The sequence below is a fragment of the Eublepharis macularius genome, chromosome 1, assembly GCF_028583425.1.
Source record: "Eublepharis macularius isolate TG4126 chromosome 1, MPM_Emac_v1.0, whole genome shotgun sequence".
NCBI classification, from domain to species: Eukaryota; Metazoa; Chordata; class Lepidosauria; order Squamata; family Eublepharidae; genus Eublepharis; species Eublepharis macularius.
The window spans coordinates 116,261,735-116,278,247 of NC_072790.1; the positions used below are offsets into that span (position 1 = coordinate 116,261,735).

A 16,513-nucleotide genomic window follows, 5' to 3' on the forward strand; every position below is an offset into this window, starting at 1 on the left:
ATTTCGTTATTGAACAATGACTATAAAATGTTTGCAAAAGTTTTGGCAGAAAGAATAAAAGGATGGCTGGTGGAATTCATTGCAGAGGAACAGGCAGGATTTTTACCTAATAGACAAATCAAAGACAATTTAAGGACAGTAATAAATGCTATTGAATACTATGACAAGCATTGTGATAGGGAAGTTGGTTTCTTTTTCGTGGATGCAGAAAAAGCATTTGTCAACCTGAACTGGGACTTTATGTTTGCCACTATGGAAAAGCTGCAAATGGGAGAAAGGTTCATACAAGCGGTTAGAGAAATTTACAGAGACCAAAGTGCAGCGATTGTAGTGAATGAGGACTTAACTAAAAAACTGAAAATAAGCAAGGAACAAGACAGGGTTGTCCTCTGTCTCCATTGTTGTTTATTCTGGTTTTGGAAATATTGATGGTTCAAATACGAGAGGATGATACAATCCGAGGTATAAAAATAAAGGAATTTTCCTACAAGGTCAGAGCATTTGCAGATGACATAATGTTAATAGTAGAAGATCCAATCGAAAACATGCCAAAGGTAATAGAGAAAATAAAGCAATTTGGAGATCTAGCTGGATTTTATGTGAATAAAAAGAAGTCAAAAATACTATGCAAGAATATGACCAAACAGAAGCAACAAGAACTAATGGTGACAACGGATTGTGAGGTAACTAACAAAGTAAAGTATCTGGGTATCTAACTGACTGCGAAAAATATAGATTTATTCAAAAACAACTATGAGAAACTGTGGGTACAAATAGAGACTTGATAAAATGGAATAAATTGAATTTATCATGGTTGGGAAGAATAGCAGCAGTAAAGATGAATGTTTTACCACGAGTGATGTTCTTGTTGCAAACAATTCCAATTATTCGAGACTCAAAACAGTTTGATAAATGGCAAAGGAAAATTTCAGACTTTGTGTGGGCAGGCAAGAAACCACGCGTGAAAATGAAAGTATTACAGGATGTGAAGGAAAGAGGTGGCTTCCAACTGCCCAATATAAGACTATATTATGAAGCAATATGCCTGGTATGGTTAAAAGATTGGATAATGTTAAAAAATCGTAAATTGCTGGCCTTGGAGGGACATAAAAAATTATTTGGATGGCATGCATACATGTGGTATGATAAAGTAAAAGCGGACTCGATGTTTTTGCACCATTACATTCGGAGAAGCCTCTTCACAGTCTGGAAAAAATATAAGGTTTACATGGAAGATGGAATTCCTTCATAGGTGGTTCCGTATGAAGTAATAGATCCGAGAACTGTCGATAATGAGCAGCAACGTCTAACCTACAAGGAGATAACACAAGTACAACATTCAATGTTAAGAATAAAAACAGAAGAAGAGTTGTCTCCTTGTTATGGATGGTTTCAATATAGACAGATCAGAGATCTTTATAATTAGGACTGCTTAAAAGGAGGTATAAGAATGGAAAATTCTGAACTAGAAGAAGTGATGTTACAAGAAGGCAAGAAAGAAATATCTAAGATTTATAAATTACTTCTGAAATGGCATACGGAGGATGAAACAGTTAAAATCCAGATGGTGAAGTGGGCAATAAACTTTCATAAAGAAATAACAATGGAGGCGTGGGAACACCTGTGGAAAAATACACTGAAGATTTCAACTTGTACGAATATTAAAGAGAATGTATACAAAATGATCTACAGATGGTATTTAACACCAAAGAAAATTGTGCTAGGGAATACGAATATGTCAGATAAATGCTGGAAATGTAAAAAGCATGAAGGATCATTGTATCATATGTGGTGGACTTGTGAAGTAGCTAAGCAATATTGGGGAGATATAATTGAAGTAATTAATGAGATTTTACAAATTCAAATAAATAAGAATCCTGAATTGTTGCTACTGAACTTGGGGATGGAAGCTGTTCCAATGCAGTATAGAACATTGCTATTTTACATGACTACAGCGGCAAGACTTTTGTACGCGCAGAAGTGGAAAGTACAAGAAATACCAACCATAGAAGACTGGATTTACAAATTGCTGTACATGGCAGAAATGGACAAAATGACAAGGAAGCTTAAAGATCTTGACCTAGGACAATATATTGCTGATTGGGGAAAATTGAAACAATATTTAGAGAAAAAATGGGATGTGAAAGGAGAACTGTGGCAGTTTGAGAATTTCTAAAGGGTGGTATTGTAAATGGAGGAGAGAAGTGACTTTACCATTAAGGGGGAAATTTAATTATAACAATCTAAGATAATATTATGATTAGGAAAATTTGATTTAGATTATATAGTTTAACAAAGGAAAAGTAAAATGGATACATTAGAAAATTTATACTATACACTACATATATTATGATGTATGGTGTTAGTATATTACACTGTATACTATATTGGGATGTTATATTATAATGCATGCTAGGTTATATTGTATGGAATAGTATACAACAAATACTATATTGATAGTATATTTGATAGAGAATATGCATAAAAGAACTAGAACATGCTTAGAGTAAGAGATATTATGATCTATGTGTTGCAGATAAATATATATTATGCTATATTACAATGCATGCTATGTTATATTGCATGGTATAGTATACAGCAAATACTATATTGATAGTATATTTAACATAGTATCTGTATAAAAGAATTAAAATATGCTTAGAGTAAGAGATATTATGATCTATGTGTTGCAGAAAAATATAAGTGAAATAGTATTAAGCAACAAAAGGGGGTAAGGGTTGGAAAGCTGTTGGAAGTCAATAGGGAGGGGGGAGGAAAAGGGTGGGGAACAGAACTAATTAGATATGAAGGGAATGTATGTATCAAATTTGAAAATTCAAACTCACCAATAAAAAATTTTTAAAACAAAAAAAAAATTTTTTTTTACTGTAACTTTTAATAGAAAATTATGGGCTTCTTTGTTGAAATGCTTCAGTTTTTGATACTCTCTGTGGTCTCTCATTTTATATTTATTTGAGTTAGAGATGACAGTCTTGATGCATGTAGCACAAATACAATAGGCTGATAACTCAGTAACCCTGTCTTGATCTTGCGGACATGGAAGTGCTATTCTGACATTGATTCTGTCCCATAAGTGGTGAGATTGAGAACGAGCCTGAGGTTCGTGACTTTGTTCCCTATTGGGCTCATGATGAACATCATCATCATCCTTCCTTTGCTCTTTACGTTCGTATGTATGTGCCATCAAGTCTCTACTAACTTATGGCAACCTCAGCAAGGTGCTTTCAAGGCAAGTAAAAAGCAGAGGTGTTTTGCCATTGTCTTCCTTTACATGGTACTTAAAAGGAAACATTTGGAGATGCTGCGTTTTTTGTATATTGAATATTCTCTCAAAGCAAATTCAGTGTCTATAGTCAAAGGGATTCCAATAACAGGGAATCTCTTGGTTCAGATGTCAGCTTTAGTGCATGATGAGACAGGCGCATGAGAGAAGCAAGGAAAAGGTTTATGTGCCCAAGGTGCACCCCTCTCTCACTACACAGAATTGTATAGAGAAGGGAGTAAACCTTTAGACAGCATACACATGTCAGGGTTTCACCTTAATTTTGAACAAATTTTGCTAGATTTTCCCTAATAATACATCAGATTAATAGTTACTTCATTCTGATGGGATTTTCCCTTATTAGAAGTAACTATTAAGAAAGTAACTATTAGAAAGAAGTAACTATTAATCTGATGTAGTGCTGGTTTAAAAAAGTAACTGTCTACTGAGTCCTCTTCTTTATTCCCGTGACGTTTAAGCACATATGCTTAAAAAAAAATACTGCTTTTCCCCATTTTCAGATGTAATGAACAATGGTGTGGTTCAGGAAACTTAAATAGTAGCATTACAACATGGGTCTGCCTATAGGTCTGGGGAGAGGAAGAAAAAATAGACATGGGATTGCTATGTTGGCATCAACCCCACATTGAATTAAACATCTAATGCCACTATTAGATACATTTGGGGATTAGAAAAGTTTTTTCTCTTTATGGAATTGTATTGGTGTTTAATTTTTAAAGTGATATAAAGCATGACTTCAAGGAACGCTTCCTTCGTTTCTTATATCTCACCTTTTCTTTTTGTCACTGGTGGTGTATGCAAGTAAGCATTCTAATCTCCCATTCAAGCACTGACACATGCATACTTAATTTTGGCATTTGATTTTAATGCTCTCTACCTGTGAACCCTATGGTGTGCGCTTTGTTGAAACTATTTTATTGTTTTATGTTCCATTGCTGAACCATAACACTGGAAATAAGTTCTGGATTTGCATACTGATGAAGCTTAGTAAATTTATTATCTTTGAGATAGATTCACTGTGACTGTTAAGCAAAAAGAACATTCGTTGCCGTAACTTGAGAAAACATAGCTGGTAAAGTTTTTTTTCTGCCACTTATGTCCTGGCTAATTTATGTGCTGCTGAAAGTTGTTGGCACAAGAGCACATCCATTAAAAGAAAAGGCAACCCTAAAGGGATGTGACCAGAACATCTCAGTTTTGAAGAAATCAAATTTTTGGACTTCTAAACTATTTTATTTTTATTTAGGGGGATTGACTTTCCAGGTATTTATTGTCATTACTGTTTGTATTTTCACCTCTGCTGTCTAGGCCCTATCCGCACATCCTTTCTACTCCAACAGCTCAAACAATGTCTGCCTATGCTGGTCAAACTCAATATTCGGGAATGCAGCAGCCAACAGTATATACAGCCTATTCACAGACTGGGCAGCCTTACAGTTTGCCTACTTACGGTATTTGATTTCCACTTGTTCCTTACTTTATCAAGAAAAAAAAATGGAATTGATGTGCTTTTTCTCCCCATCTATAAAAATTGGTTGAAAATTAAATCTCTTACGCAGATTTGGGTGTAATGTTGCCAGGCATCAAGACAGAAAGTGGACTTTCCCAAACACAATCACCATTGCAGACTGGGTGCCTTAGTTACAGCCCAGGGTTCTCCACACCGCAGCCGGGCCAAACACCATATTCTTACCAGATGCCAGGTCAGCAATCCATCATTCTTTACTCTATCTTACCATTTTTTAACTATTTTGGAATCCTTGCATTTCTTATGTATGTAATGAGTAACCTTAAAAATCTTGATATTTATTTTTTTAAAATCAATAATTCCATTAGTTACTTATTCATTCCTTTACCACTAATGAATAGTGAAAAATATGTTGGAAATCCAATCATTGTCCAGCAGCATAGCAGTATTTTAGATGTGTATTAGTTATTAAAATGGGCACCAAAGTTATAGAAATCTATTTTGAATCTTCAGTCACTTTCTGTGAATAGACCCCAGACATAATGAAAATCTATGTCATTTCATTTTTAAAAATCTTTCTCTTTTTTCCCACCAGGCTGATGAATTGTACATTCCATATATCTGTACTAGGAGGTCTCTTATCCTAAGTAGTCATATTTAGCTGTTTGGCACATGCATATGCTGATGCGTTAATGTTCTAAAACAACATTCCTAATTTTGAAATGTATCCCTAATATACCTATAATCTTCCTCCAATAATGATTCTATTAATCTGCAAAAACAAAAGCCCATAGATTATATTTTGCTTCTGGGATGCTAGATCTTAATATATGTCTGAATAGCACAAATTTGTTCAGCTGTTCTGATTAGAGTCCAGTATGCTCTATTTAATGTAAATATATTTTAATACTTGAACTCATTCTTCATAAACATCAAATATCCTGGCAATATAGGATGTTCTTACATCCTGATTACAAGTTGTTCTAGTACCTACTAAATTTAAGATCTCATCTGCAGCATCAACAGAAAATAGTAAGGTCATGTAGCCTGATAAAATCCCCATATTGCAAACGTTCAGGTTCTTTAGTTCTTGAGACTGCATGTATGCCTGGCCAACATAATTCACTAGTATATTCCTTGATTAAATAGATCTCCACTCCAGTTTATCAACTAAGTTGCTTTTGACATTCAGTTTGGAAAATAGAAGGAAATCTTGGTAGACAGTAAATCTTTGAAAGCATAAATATGGTACCTTTTGTAAGCATTTAAACTGTACTAGCAAAAACATACGGATCTTCCTACCTACCCCACATCCAATTCCTCTTTTATGTTGAAGGAGAATTCTGGAATATCATGTTCGTACCTCGCTCAGGTCCCAAAATGCCTGAGAAGACTAAAAGATATAGACAGATTTTCTTTACCTAATTTCCATGTTAACAACAGAGTGTGTGGGTTGCCTGTCTACGATACATGCTTCAGCGTTTTACTACTTCAGATTAAAAGGTTTCAGGTAGCAGGTAAGGGAAACTTGTTCCCAGTCAAGGCTGACAGTTCTGAGGTACCAGTGAATCTTTTAGGACATACAAGAGAGGGGCACTAAAGGACTTGTGGGTGGGTGTTTCATTCCTCTCCCCACTATTTCATTTTCTCCTTCCCTGAAAGCTCCCATACTGTCTCCTTTTTTCTCTTTCCTTATATTCTTTCCACCCACCAGCCAACCTACCTTTACCCCCACAATCTTGAATTTTCCCTCCTTCCCTCCCCTGACAGCCTCTACCCTACCTTTCTCCACAATAGGGACCCAGAGTTGCTTACATCATTCTCCTGTCCTCCATTTCACAACAGCCCTATGAAATAGGTTAAGCTGAGGGCCAAACTAGATGTTATAGCATCCGTAGTCTGACCCATTGGTGCTGATGCCATTTTACTGAATAATTCAGCCATTTAGAAATGCTGTAAGGGCCTGACCCTGATTGGGACCAGGCAATCTTGCTCAGCCCAATCTTGCCCCAGCCCAGATATGACTTTTCAAGTGCCAAAACAGCATGCATTTTTAAATGACCAAGTTCTTCTCTATACTGACATTGGCCATAATGGAAACCATAGCATCTAGTTTGCCCCTGAGAGAGGGTGAGGGGCCCAGTGTCACCTTTGAGTTTCCACAGCAAAGTGTAGATTCACACCTGGACATCCCAGATCCTAGTCTGAAACCCTAATGATTGCACCGCCCACCAGCCAACCTACTTTTATCTACCCACTTATCTTCAACTTTTCCTTCCAATAATAATCTCTCCCTGGAAAAACCCTGCATGATTCCAGCTGCTGGGCTGGGCCCAGTTGCATGGTGCCAACTGTGGAGCTGGGCACAGTTTCACACAAAGACTTGTGGGGGCACATCACTTTCCTTTACCCCCCTTCCTACACTATTTCCTTCATATCATCATCTTTCCATGCTTCCTTTTCTCCTTCCCACCCATCTTTTATCTCTCCCTCCAGCTTCAGCTATATTTATTTATTTCATTTTCTCCACAATGTGGCTCAAAAGCAACTTACAGCATTCACCTCTCCTTTATTTTATCCTCACAGCAACCCTGTGAAGTAGGTTAGCCTGCGAATGTGTGACTGGCCCAAAGTCTATCCAGTGAGTTTCCACAGCAGAGTGGAGATTCAAACCTGAGTCTCTCAAATCCTAATCTGAAACTCTAACCACTACACAATACTGGTGGTCACAGGGTGGCTGCTGTTGAACAGTAGCAAGCAGCCAGACCTGGGTGAGTCATGCAAGTCACATAGTAGCAAATCACTACTGGTGGTTGCTGTTGGGTCCCAATGAGTCCTCCTTCAAAAGCCAAAAGGGCCCTGCCCCCTTCCCCTGCCTTTTACTAACAGAAACTGAGGGTGGAAGGCTGTTGTGGTAGCCTAGCAATGGCTACTCAGGGCATTCATTTCTTAAAGCTATAGGTGCTGCTTTTATTATTATAGATTTCAGGCTTTTTTTTTTGTAGATTTCAGATTTGAAGAAATATATGCCTTGTTTGTTCATGGCTTCAGTCTCTGAATTTAAGTATTCACAGATGGGCCCCATTGAGAATTATACATATTGATATGAAAAATTAGTAACTGTGTTCCACCCTTCACTGTTTTCTCGAAACTATCAAGGCAGTATTTCAGTAGTACTAGACCACTGGGATCAACAGCCAGAAAACTGAGGAAGGTTGGTAATAAAGGGGCCCCACTGAATTACTCTGTGGAGTCAGAGGTTGTGGATGTGTGCTTCTGTAAATTTGGTTTGCTGCCCATGGAATAAAATATCGGCTCCTGATACATTTTTGAAGCATCAGATTCCATTATTCATGATATATAACTATAAATTTCCAAAATCTCGTAACAAAAAAATCACATTGGTAAATCTTTGCATTTCACTGCACATATTCTTTATTATATTTTAAGAATGAAATCTTCAGCTTTTGTCTATATTATAAGTGATGTGTTACTTACTGTGATGTGTTACTTAGCTCTTACAGGGAATTATTCTTTTAACTCTAGGTTCTAGTTTTACACCATCATCCACTATTTATGCAAACAATTCAGTCTCAAATTCTACAAACTTCAGTAGTTCACAACAGGTATGATTATTTTTTCATAAAGTTCAAAGAAAGTATTATGTATTTAAATATTTTGAATGGACAAGGATTGTTTTTAATGCTATGTTTTAGGAGAATTTTTTAAAAAAAAATATTAAATCTCAATATATTTTAAAACATTGCTTTTAATATTTTAGGATTATCCACCTTATACAGCTTTTGGCCAAAATCAATATCCACAGTATTACTCAGCATCAACATATGGAGCATATATGACTTCAAATAGCACTGCAGATGGTACCTCTTCTTCATCCTCAACGTACCAGCTTCAGGAATCTCTGCCTGGGCTGACTAGTCAACCAGGTACAGATCTTCATTCAGGTGAAAAAAACCCCTGTGTATTTCATACATTTAGGAAGTTGTGTTCAAAATTGCCAGTCATTGTATAAATACATTTTATATGTAATTATTTACAACTAATGAATAAAGAATTCTTTGTTTTAAAAATCGATATAGGAAAAAACAAACACTGACTGGCAGAGAATGGCCAGATACTGGACAAGCTGAAACTGGCAGCTCAGTCCATAAAATAAATTGGGTTTCATATGGTAGCAGTTGCTACCATCTTCTTTCCAGCCACAGGCACTCCCAACCTGGGTCAAAGTACTGTAAAAAAAGCTGCATTGCTACTCTTTGAAAGAGAGGGAAAACTGATACTTTTATATCAGAGTTATCTTTTGCCATGACTATATTAGTTCTTTATGATGCTTCCCATTAGTCTTTAACTCTTTGTAACCTTAAGCTGGTTAGCAAAACCCAGACCAGTCAAAGCACATTCACAGAAACAGTATCTTATACCAAAAGGGTAGCGCTATTAAGTCCACAGGAAATTAGAGAAACGATGAAAGAAAATAAACATTTAGCTTAGTAAAATATGACCTGTCTACTAGGCATGCAAATGTACAAGTTTTAGTGAAAAATCTTCAAAGCAAGATCACATGGAAGTCAGTTGATGATCTCTGCCTGCCCAACAAAGAGAGAAAAGGGATCATTGGGGAACCCAAATTGGATATTTAGGGGTCAAATAAAGTAATGCGTCTGAGGATGTCAGTTGACAGTTTACCAACTGCAGATTTTCCAGCCTAGTAAAGACATGACATATATAGCTATAATATGCATCCACCCACACCCCCATACTGCAGAACAAGAAGCTTGCACTCCACTTCTTGCCTTCTGCTGATAAAGAAGTTGATTGTATAACCAAGCAATACATTTTAGATAAGCCCATGGAAAACTTTTAAATATCCCCTGAAAGGAAAAAGTAGATGATATTCTTCTCGAGGAATTGTCTTCACCTAAAGCACAGAAAACAACTTGACAGACCCAAGTTCTATCCCCTGCAACAAATGTCAGTTATACCTTTTTCCTTATATCCATCAGCTGACGCTATCACAGACCTCAGTAACATTAGGCATACAATCAAGAGTTCTTGATCATGTAATGTACGCTGTCATTTGATAACAATTGTTAAAGAGTCCTCACCCCCCTGCCAGGGATAAGGATGCTTTGGGTCAGAAACAGAAACAAAGTCACGAAATTGCCAGGAAGAGACAATTCTCACGCCATCTCTGTCCTACCATGCTCTTCCAAAGTTTCAGGGAGATAGCACTTTAGAGGGCCATGTTATGGCCCCCCAAAGGTGGGTCTCCCACCACACCATTTTATTTCTACTGTGGGGAAGACTCCCACACAGCAGAAACACATGGATTGTGGCTGCCAATGGCCACAGCCACAGTCTGGCTACTACATACCCCAAGCAGCCCCTCAGAACCACACCTCCCCCCCACCAAAAAACCCTAACCACTCCTGCAGTAACTGGCCAGCCACTCTCCATTGGTTCCTGTTGTAGGAAAATACAGACTCCCACAGCAGGAACACATGGAATGTGGCATCCATGGCCACAGGCATAATCCCCCTTTCAATCTACCCCTGAGCAGGCCTACAGACCCAAAGACACGCACCCCCAAGTTCCCCACCACCCCCACAGCAGGCTGGCCAGCCACTCCCCATTGTTCTCTATGACGAGAACTTTTAAACTGTCTTTCCCAGGACAATTATGCACAGGCCAGGTGTGCCATAGTGGAGGACACACTCCTGAGTGCAAGCTCACTCCTGGGAAAGCACACCTGAACCACAGACTCTCATCCCAAGTTCCCCACTACCCACAGAGCAGGATGGCCAGCCACTCCCCATTGTTCCCTATGATGGGAACTTACCTTCACACATGCACAGGGCTCATTTGGAGGCAGAACGCCCCGGAACAGTGTTCCGGTAGATCTGAAAAGAGGTCACGTGGGGTTTGGCCCCGCCCACTTGATTCCTTTTCCTCCTCCTGTTCTTGTCTTTAGCAGCAGGCAGCAGCTTGCTTTATTTTCATTTATGACTTGTGAGAGAGAGGAGGAGAGAGAGAGAAAATGAGTGAGTAAGTGCAAGCCGAGTGGGGCTGGGCTGTAAAGGAACGTAAGCTGCTTTCAGTTCATTCTGCTCTGCTGCTTTATTTTCATTTGTGACTTGGGAGAGGGAGAGGGAGAGAGAAAATGAGTGAGTGAGTGCAAGCCGGGTGGGGCTGGACTCCAAAGGAACGTAAGCTGCTTTGAATTCATTCTGCTGCTTTATTTTCATTTGTGACTTGTGAGAGAAAGTGAGTGAGTGAGTGTGTGCCTGTGTGCAAGCAAGGCTGGCTCTCCAGAGGAGGGTAAGCTGATTTGAGTTCATTCTGCTTTAAGGAAATACCTGGAGATTTTGGGGGAAAGGGGCCTGAGGGGTGGATGTTGGCTTCTGACACTTCCAATGATGTCAGGGTGTGTGGCATATGCTAATAAATATGCTAATGAGTTATGCCAATGAGTTTCTGCAGTTATTTTTCTAGTAAATAACCCCTGCACATGCACAATTATCTCTATGATGAGAACTTTTAAACTGAGTTGCTGGGTCCTGGGGTTCCGGGGAGGAGCCCACTCCAAGCGCAGCTTTCACTACTAGGTGAAGGTTGTGAGTCACACAGTTAATGTTCTCGTGGCTCTCCTGACATTCTGCGGCCCTCATGTTGCTGCCACCATCCATCACCATGGTGATGGGGCCTTCGCCTATCCAGTCATCCAACTGTCTCATCAAGGTGGCAGCGATGTTCTCTGCCATGTGTGACACGTCGACAACCTCAGCATGGAGCAAGGCCTTGCAATAGCTGGCCCGGTGGTCTCCCATCTGTCCCTGCCTAACACTGGACACCTCACCCCCACCCTGAAGGTCTTCAGGTTGCCATCAGTGAGCAGTAAGCGAGAGGTATGCATGCTGCACAGTAGAGCAGGTCCACATGTCGGACGTGAAGTGCACAGTTCTCCCGGCAGCTTGGCACAACTGTGCCTTCACGTGGTCCCTGGCAGCCCTGAAAAACAAGGGCATCACGGTCTTGCTCAACATCATACGAGCAGGGATTGTGTACCAGGGATAGGCATCACGGAGCAACCCCAGGAAGCTGAAGTGGTTAACTAAGGAGAACGGCTCACCATCTACCACTATCATGTTGACGATGTGGCGCATGACCTCTGTTCTCGGAGGTATGGGAGGTAATGGGGGCCTCACGCCACACAGGGGAGGCGCTTACGGGCCCCCTAGGAGACACCTCCTGTGAGGTGCTTGGGGCAGACACACCATGTCTCACTCTCAGCTGGGCAGTTAGAGATGGATGAGGATGAAGGGGCAGAAATGTGGGCTCTTCCACCACAGTCTTCCTCTTCCTCCAGCACCCTCTCCTGGGCCAATTCCAGATGACTAACCTTAAGGCGTTTCATGCCGCCCTCTTCCGGATCGCGACGGGGAAAATGCGAAATATTGCGTTTCCTTGTGCGAGTTCTGCGAGATGATGCACAAAACTCGCGCGAGGAAACGCGATATTTCGCATTTTCCCCATCGCGATCCGGAAGAGGGCGGCATGAAACGCCTTAAGGTTAGTCATCTGGAATCGGCCCTGCACAGCTGTGAGAGGCCTGCTGCTTGCCTCAGAGAAAACAGGGGAGGACCGCCCAGCAGGGGGTTCCTCCTGCCGTTCCTCCAACATCCAACAGATCCCTGGGGTGAACGGGAATGCAGGAAAAGTCATGTGTCCCATGTCCATCCCAAGGGTCACCTCATGCTGCCCCTCCTCCAGCTGCTGAGTCTCAACAGCTGGAGAAGGGGGAGCCTCAGCAGCAGGCCCCCGCCCAGTGCCAGCCCCTGCCTCAGTCATCTGGGTTGGGGGTGGCCCTCCAGCAGCTGCCTCAGGAAAGAGGGCCTTGCAAACCCTCTTCCTGTCACCAGAAGCCAGGCTGGTGAATGGCAGCAGTGCAGGGGAGGGCCTCCTCCACTCAGATGGGGGGATAGCCGCAGCACTCCCCTCCCCCTCCCCTCCACCCCTCTAGACTTACCACTGGCCTTTCCCTCGAGGCCCCTCTCAGCTTCATATCTGTCATTCTTTCCCCTCCTTGAACCTACACTAACTACCTGTTTTTAAGTTTCTATAAAAGAACCCCAAATTTACAATTTAGTTTCAAAACTAATCTACCTATTTCTAAATCTATGTTTCTTGTGGCTCTGTTACTACTGGAGATGGTCAGTCAAATATCTTTTTGAACAGCCCTATTTAGTTTTGGGAACCTAAACCGACATAGCAACAGCTGAATTCCTCTTCAGGAATCAAGCTGGCCCTAAACCCCAATATAAAGGAAAACCTATTACAAAAAACATGCCCGGAAATTAGTTTTGATTTAAATAGAGGACTTGTGAGTTAGGCAGGCTAGTGGTAGGTTTCTGTCATTTAATAATACTGCCCTCTAAAATAAATTGTTAGGGAATGAAGGCTAGTTTTCCCCATTAAATAGGCTTCTGTAGGAGAAGAATCAGTAAGAGTTAGGTTGGGTTCTGTTCAAATATAAATAGGCTGCGCAATAGTAGTCCTTTAAGTTGAGTTTCCCTGCCCACCTCTGGCCTCCTTGACCCAGACACGCAGCCATGATTCTGCCTCCTTTGGTTCGGAGAAGTCCATGACACCTCAAGCCGTAATATCTGCAAGCTATTCACCTCAAAGCTCTGCAGTGAAAAAATGTAACGTTTGAAGGCAGCCTTATGTGAAAGCACTATTAAAGGAGCACAGCTGTCTCTGGCATATTACAGGGAAAAGACCTTTGAAGCTCTGGTTCAGGCCTCATTGGTGCCTCTGGATGCAGTAGCTGCTTTGGCTGAAGCCCTAACTTAGGTTCTGTCGGCTCCAACCTTGTCCTCAAGCCAGTCAAAGCCTCCCACTAAAAATTTAAGGGCAAGACAAAACATGCAGAGACACATTCACCATACTCCTTGAAGTCAAAGATGCACAAGTGTTCATGTACTTCTAAACAAAAACTGGCTTCCTCAAAGGTTGTGAGAAAAGTCTTGGGTCCAACACTGGTTCTGAAGATTGACACCCTCATCCAGTTGCCCTTCTCCTCTGTCTGTCTCAGAAGACGAAATCCCCTTGAGCTTATCTCACCATTTCCTCCTCCTCCGGCTTGTATGAAGATGCCAGATCTTGGGTCTTGGTCACAATTGATCTTATCAGATCCTTATCCACAGGAGCATAAGCATTATCAGCACCCCATCAGAGCAAACTCTGGGTCCAGTAGCACCTTAAAGCCCAACTAGATTTCCAGGGTATGAGCTTTTGAGAGTCAGAGCTCTCTTTCTCAGAGTAGATACTCTCCATATGCATCTCCATATCATTCATATTATGCCTATGGGTATGATGACTTATCTCAGCATACCCTCCACATTATTACTCTATGAACTGTGAATTCTTTGGGGACATCTTGCTTGGAAACATGCTCATCTGGTGTTCAGCTACCTGTCTGTTCTCAAGACAAACAAGAAAGCTCCAGTACCAAACTGCCAAAACTATTCCCATAGAGCATCCAAAATTCCACCTCTAATTCCAATGTAGATTCAAAACCATCACCTTCCAACCAGGTAGCAGACTATGATACTCCATCCCCAAGTGAGGATCTCCACTTATACATGGAAAATCTAGTCTGCACAGCAAGGTCTAAACTGAGGTGACCCTTTGGTTATGTATCCTGTTTTCAAGGCTGTTTGTTCCAAACAATGAATCAGGTCACTTTTCCAGTGATGAAGAGGATGTAGGACAGTGCAGCAGATGTCTGGACCAAATCAGCCTCCATTCCAGTCTGTAATGATTTTGTTTTTAAAGCTTGCATTTGGACCTTTTTTTTACAGCTCCTCCTTACATTATCTTAAACTTTTACCTCAAGAGGGCTCTGGTCACAATCAATATTCCTGTTATTTCCATACATACAGAACTTCAGATGTTTGCTACTTTAACCAGGGGTTTACCTCAAGAATATCTTCCCTTTGGTGTTTGAATCCCACTGCTAACACTACTTGTGGCAGTTTGCCCTATTTGTGTGACCTATACATTTCTGCCTCCCTGACTCTCTAAGTGTTTCCAGAAGTATTTTGCTGTCACCAAAGGCTTTTCACCTTAGTTCTCTTCAGTTTAACTGGTATTATAGGAAAGCTTATTTACAAATAGTAACATTATAGAGATTTAAAAGGATACTTTTTTGTTTAACCAAAATAGAATTTATTTATAAATACAAAAGTATTATGCTTGCAGAAAATTGATAAGTGTACTGGCTTCAGAATAAGTTTATAAGCTTGGTGGTTTCAAAAATAGTTACATATTCTTAAAGGTATATTCACAGACCCAGTCACAAAAACTAATTTTCCATACAGATCTTCACTGAATGCTCCACTCAGCCACACAGACATAGATTCACTCAGGCTTTTCCACACAACTTGACTAACCTAGACAGAATAACCTCTCTTTGAGTTACACACAGACTGACCCAGGCTCACACACAGTTTGCCTTCTTTTTCAAAAGGTGCAGTCCCTCTTGGGAAAAGGTGCTATAGAGGAAGTTGCTCTACCTCAGTGGGCAGAATCTATTCTCCTTACTTCCTCAGATGTAAAATTAGAGGGTAATCACCCCCATTCTAAATTTTAGTTTCCAAAACCAGTTTATAGTTACAAAAAGGTTTCAGATGATTTCCTTGAGAGACAGAATTTCCCTGTTATGGCCTCAGATATGGTTTGCAACCATAGATGCTTATTTTCACACTTTGGTAAAGAAAAATAAAGTCCTTGCATTTGCAGTGTGCACTCGTGTCCCTCCAATTTCCTGTTCTCTCCTTGGCCTCTCCTCAACCTCCCCCCCACATAGACCTGTTTCATACCTGTCACAATACCTGCAACAGGTAGCATCAGGACCTCTGTGCTATCATCAGGACTTTCTATTTTTTCTGTGGTGCGATACCAAATACAAGTCTTGGTCCCTGCAACTCCTCTTGGCCAAAGTAGCCTTTTTGGTGGCAGTCACCTTAGCAAGACAAGAAAGTGAAATTCAGGCTCTCAAATTGCACCTAACTTTTTGGGAGTTTCATAGAGATAAGGTAGTTTTGCACCATAGCTTTCCTTCTATTTAAATCAGGATATAGTGATACCAGGTTTTTCCCTCTCCCACTTGGATGATTCCGAGAGGGCCCTGCAGTGACTGGATATCCATTGGGCACTTCCATTTTACCATTACAGAATACAGCATTTCAAGGACAAAAAACTGTTTACAGCATTTGGGAGGTCTAAAAAAAGCGCATGGCATTTCTATCCAGGCATTATCTCAAAGGATCGTGTGCCTTATCCATAATAGTATTTCCTATCTCCCAATACTACTGTCTCTTCCACAGACCCTTTCTAGTTGGCTATGTGAATCTAACAAGTAGCATTTCTGAAAACTCTCCTCTGGAGCATGTGATCTTCAACATCCTGGCTGCAATTTAGAAGCCACAATAAGACAACAGTTTATATATGATGATTTGATTAAACTCCAGTTTAGTATAACATCAGAATGTGTGAATATATGTAGTAGCCTAACCATTTCTTCATGGCCCTTACAACTTTTCTAGTGTCTAGAAAGACCTTGTTTCTGAACTGTCTGCAGATACAAACCTTTCAGTTTGAAGTAAGCATTGGTCTTCAGGTCCAGCGTATCGGTTTCTCTACAACCACACACTGAA

General features: G+C 40.5%; 1 protein-coding gene across 1 annotated transcript in view; it reads left to right on the top strand.

The window, feature by feature from the left end:
* EYA4 (EYA transcriptional coactivator and phosphatase 4) overlaps positions 1-16,513 on the top strand; it is a 236,115-nt gene that overhangs the window by 153,527 nt on the left and 66,075 nt on the right. Inside the window, exons 8-11 of the mRNA XM_054978088.1 lie at positions 4,613-4,755; positions 4,864-5,007; positions 8,319-8,398; positions 8,554-8,719. Of these exons, the coding sequence (XP_054834063.1) occupies positions 4,613-4,755; positions 4,864-5,007; positions 8,319-8,398; positions 8,554-8,719 (533 nt within the window). The remainder of the gene's footprint in view (positions 1-4,612; positions 4,756-4,863; positions 5,008-8,318; positions 8,399-8,553; positions 8,720-16,513) is intronic.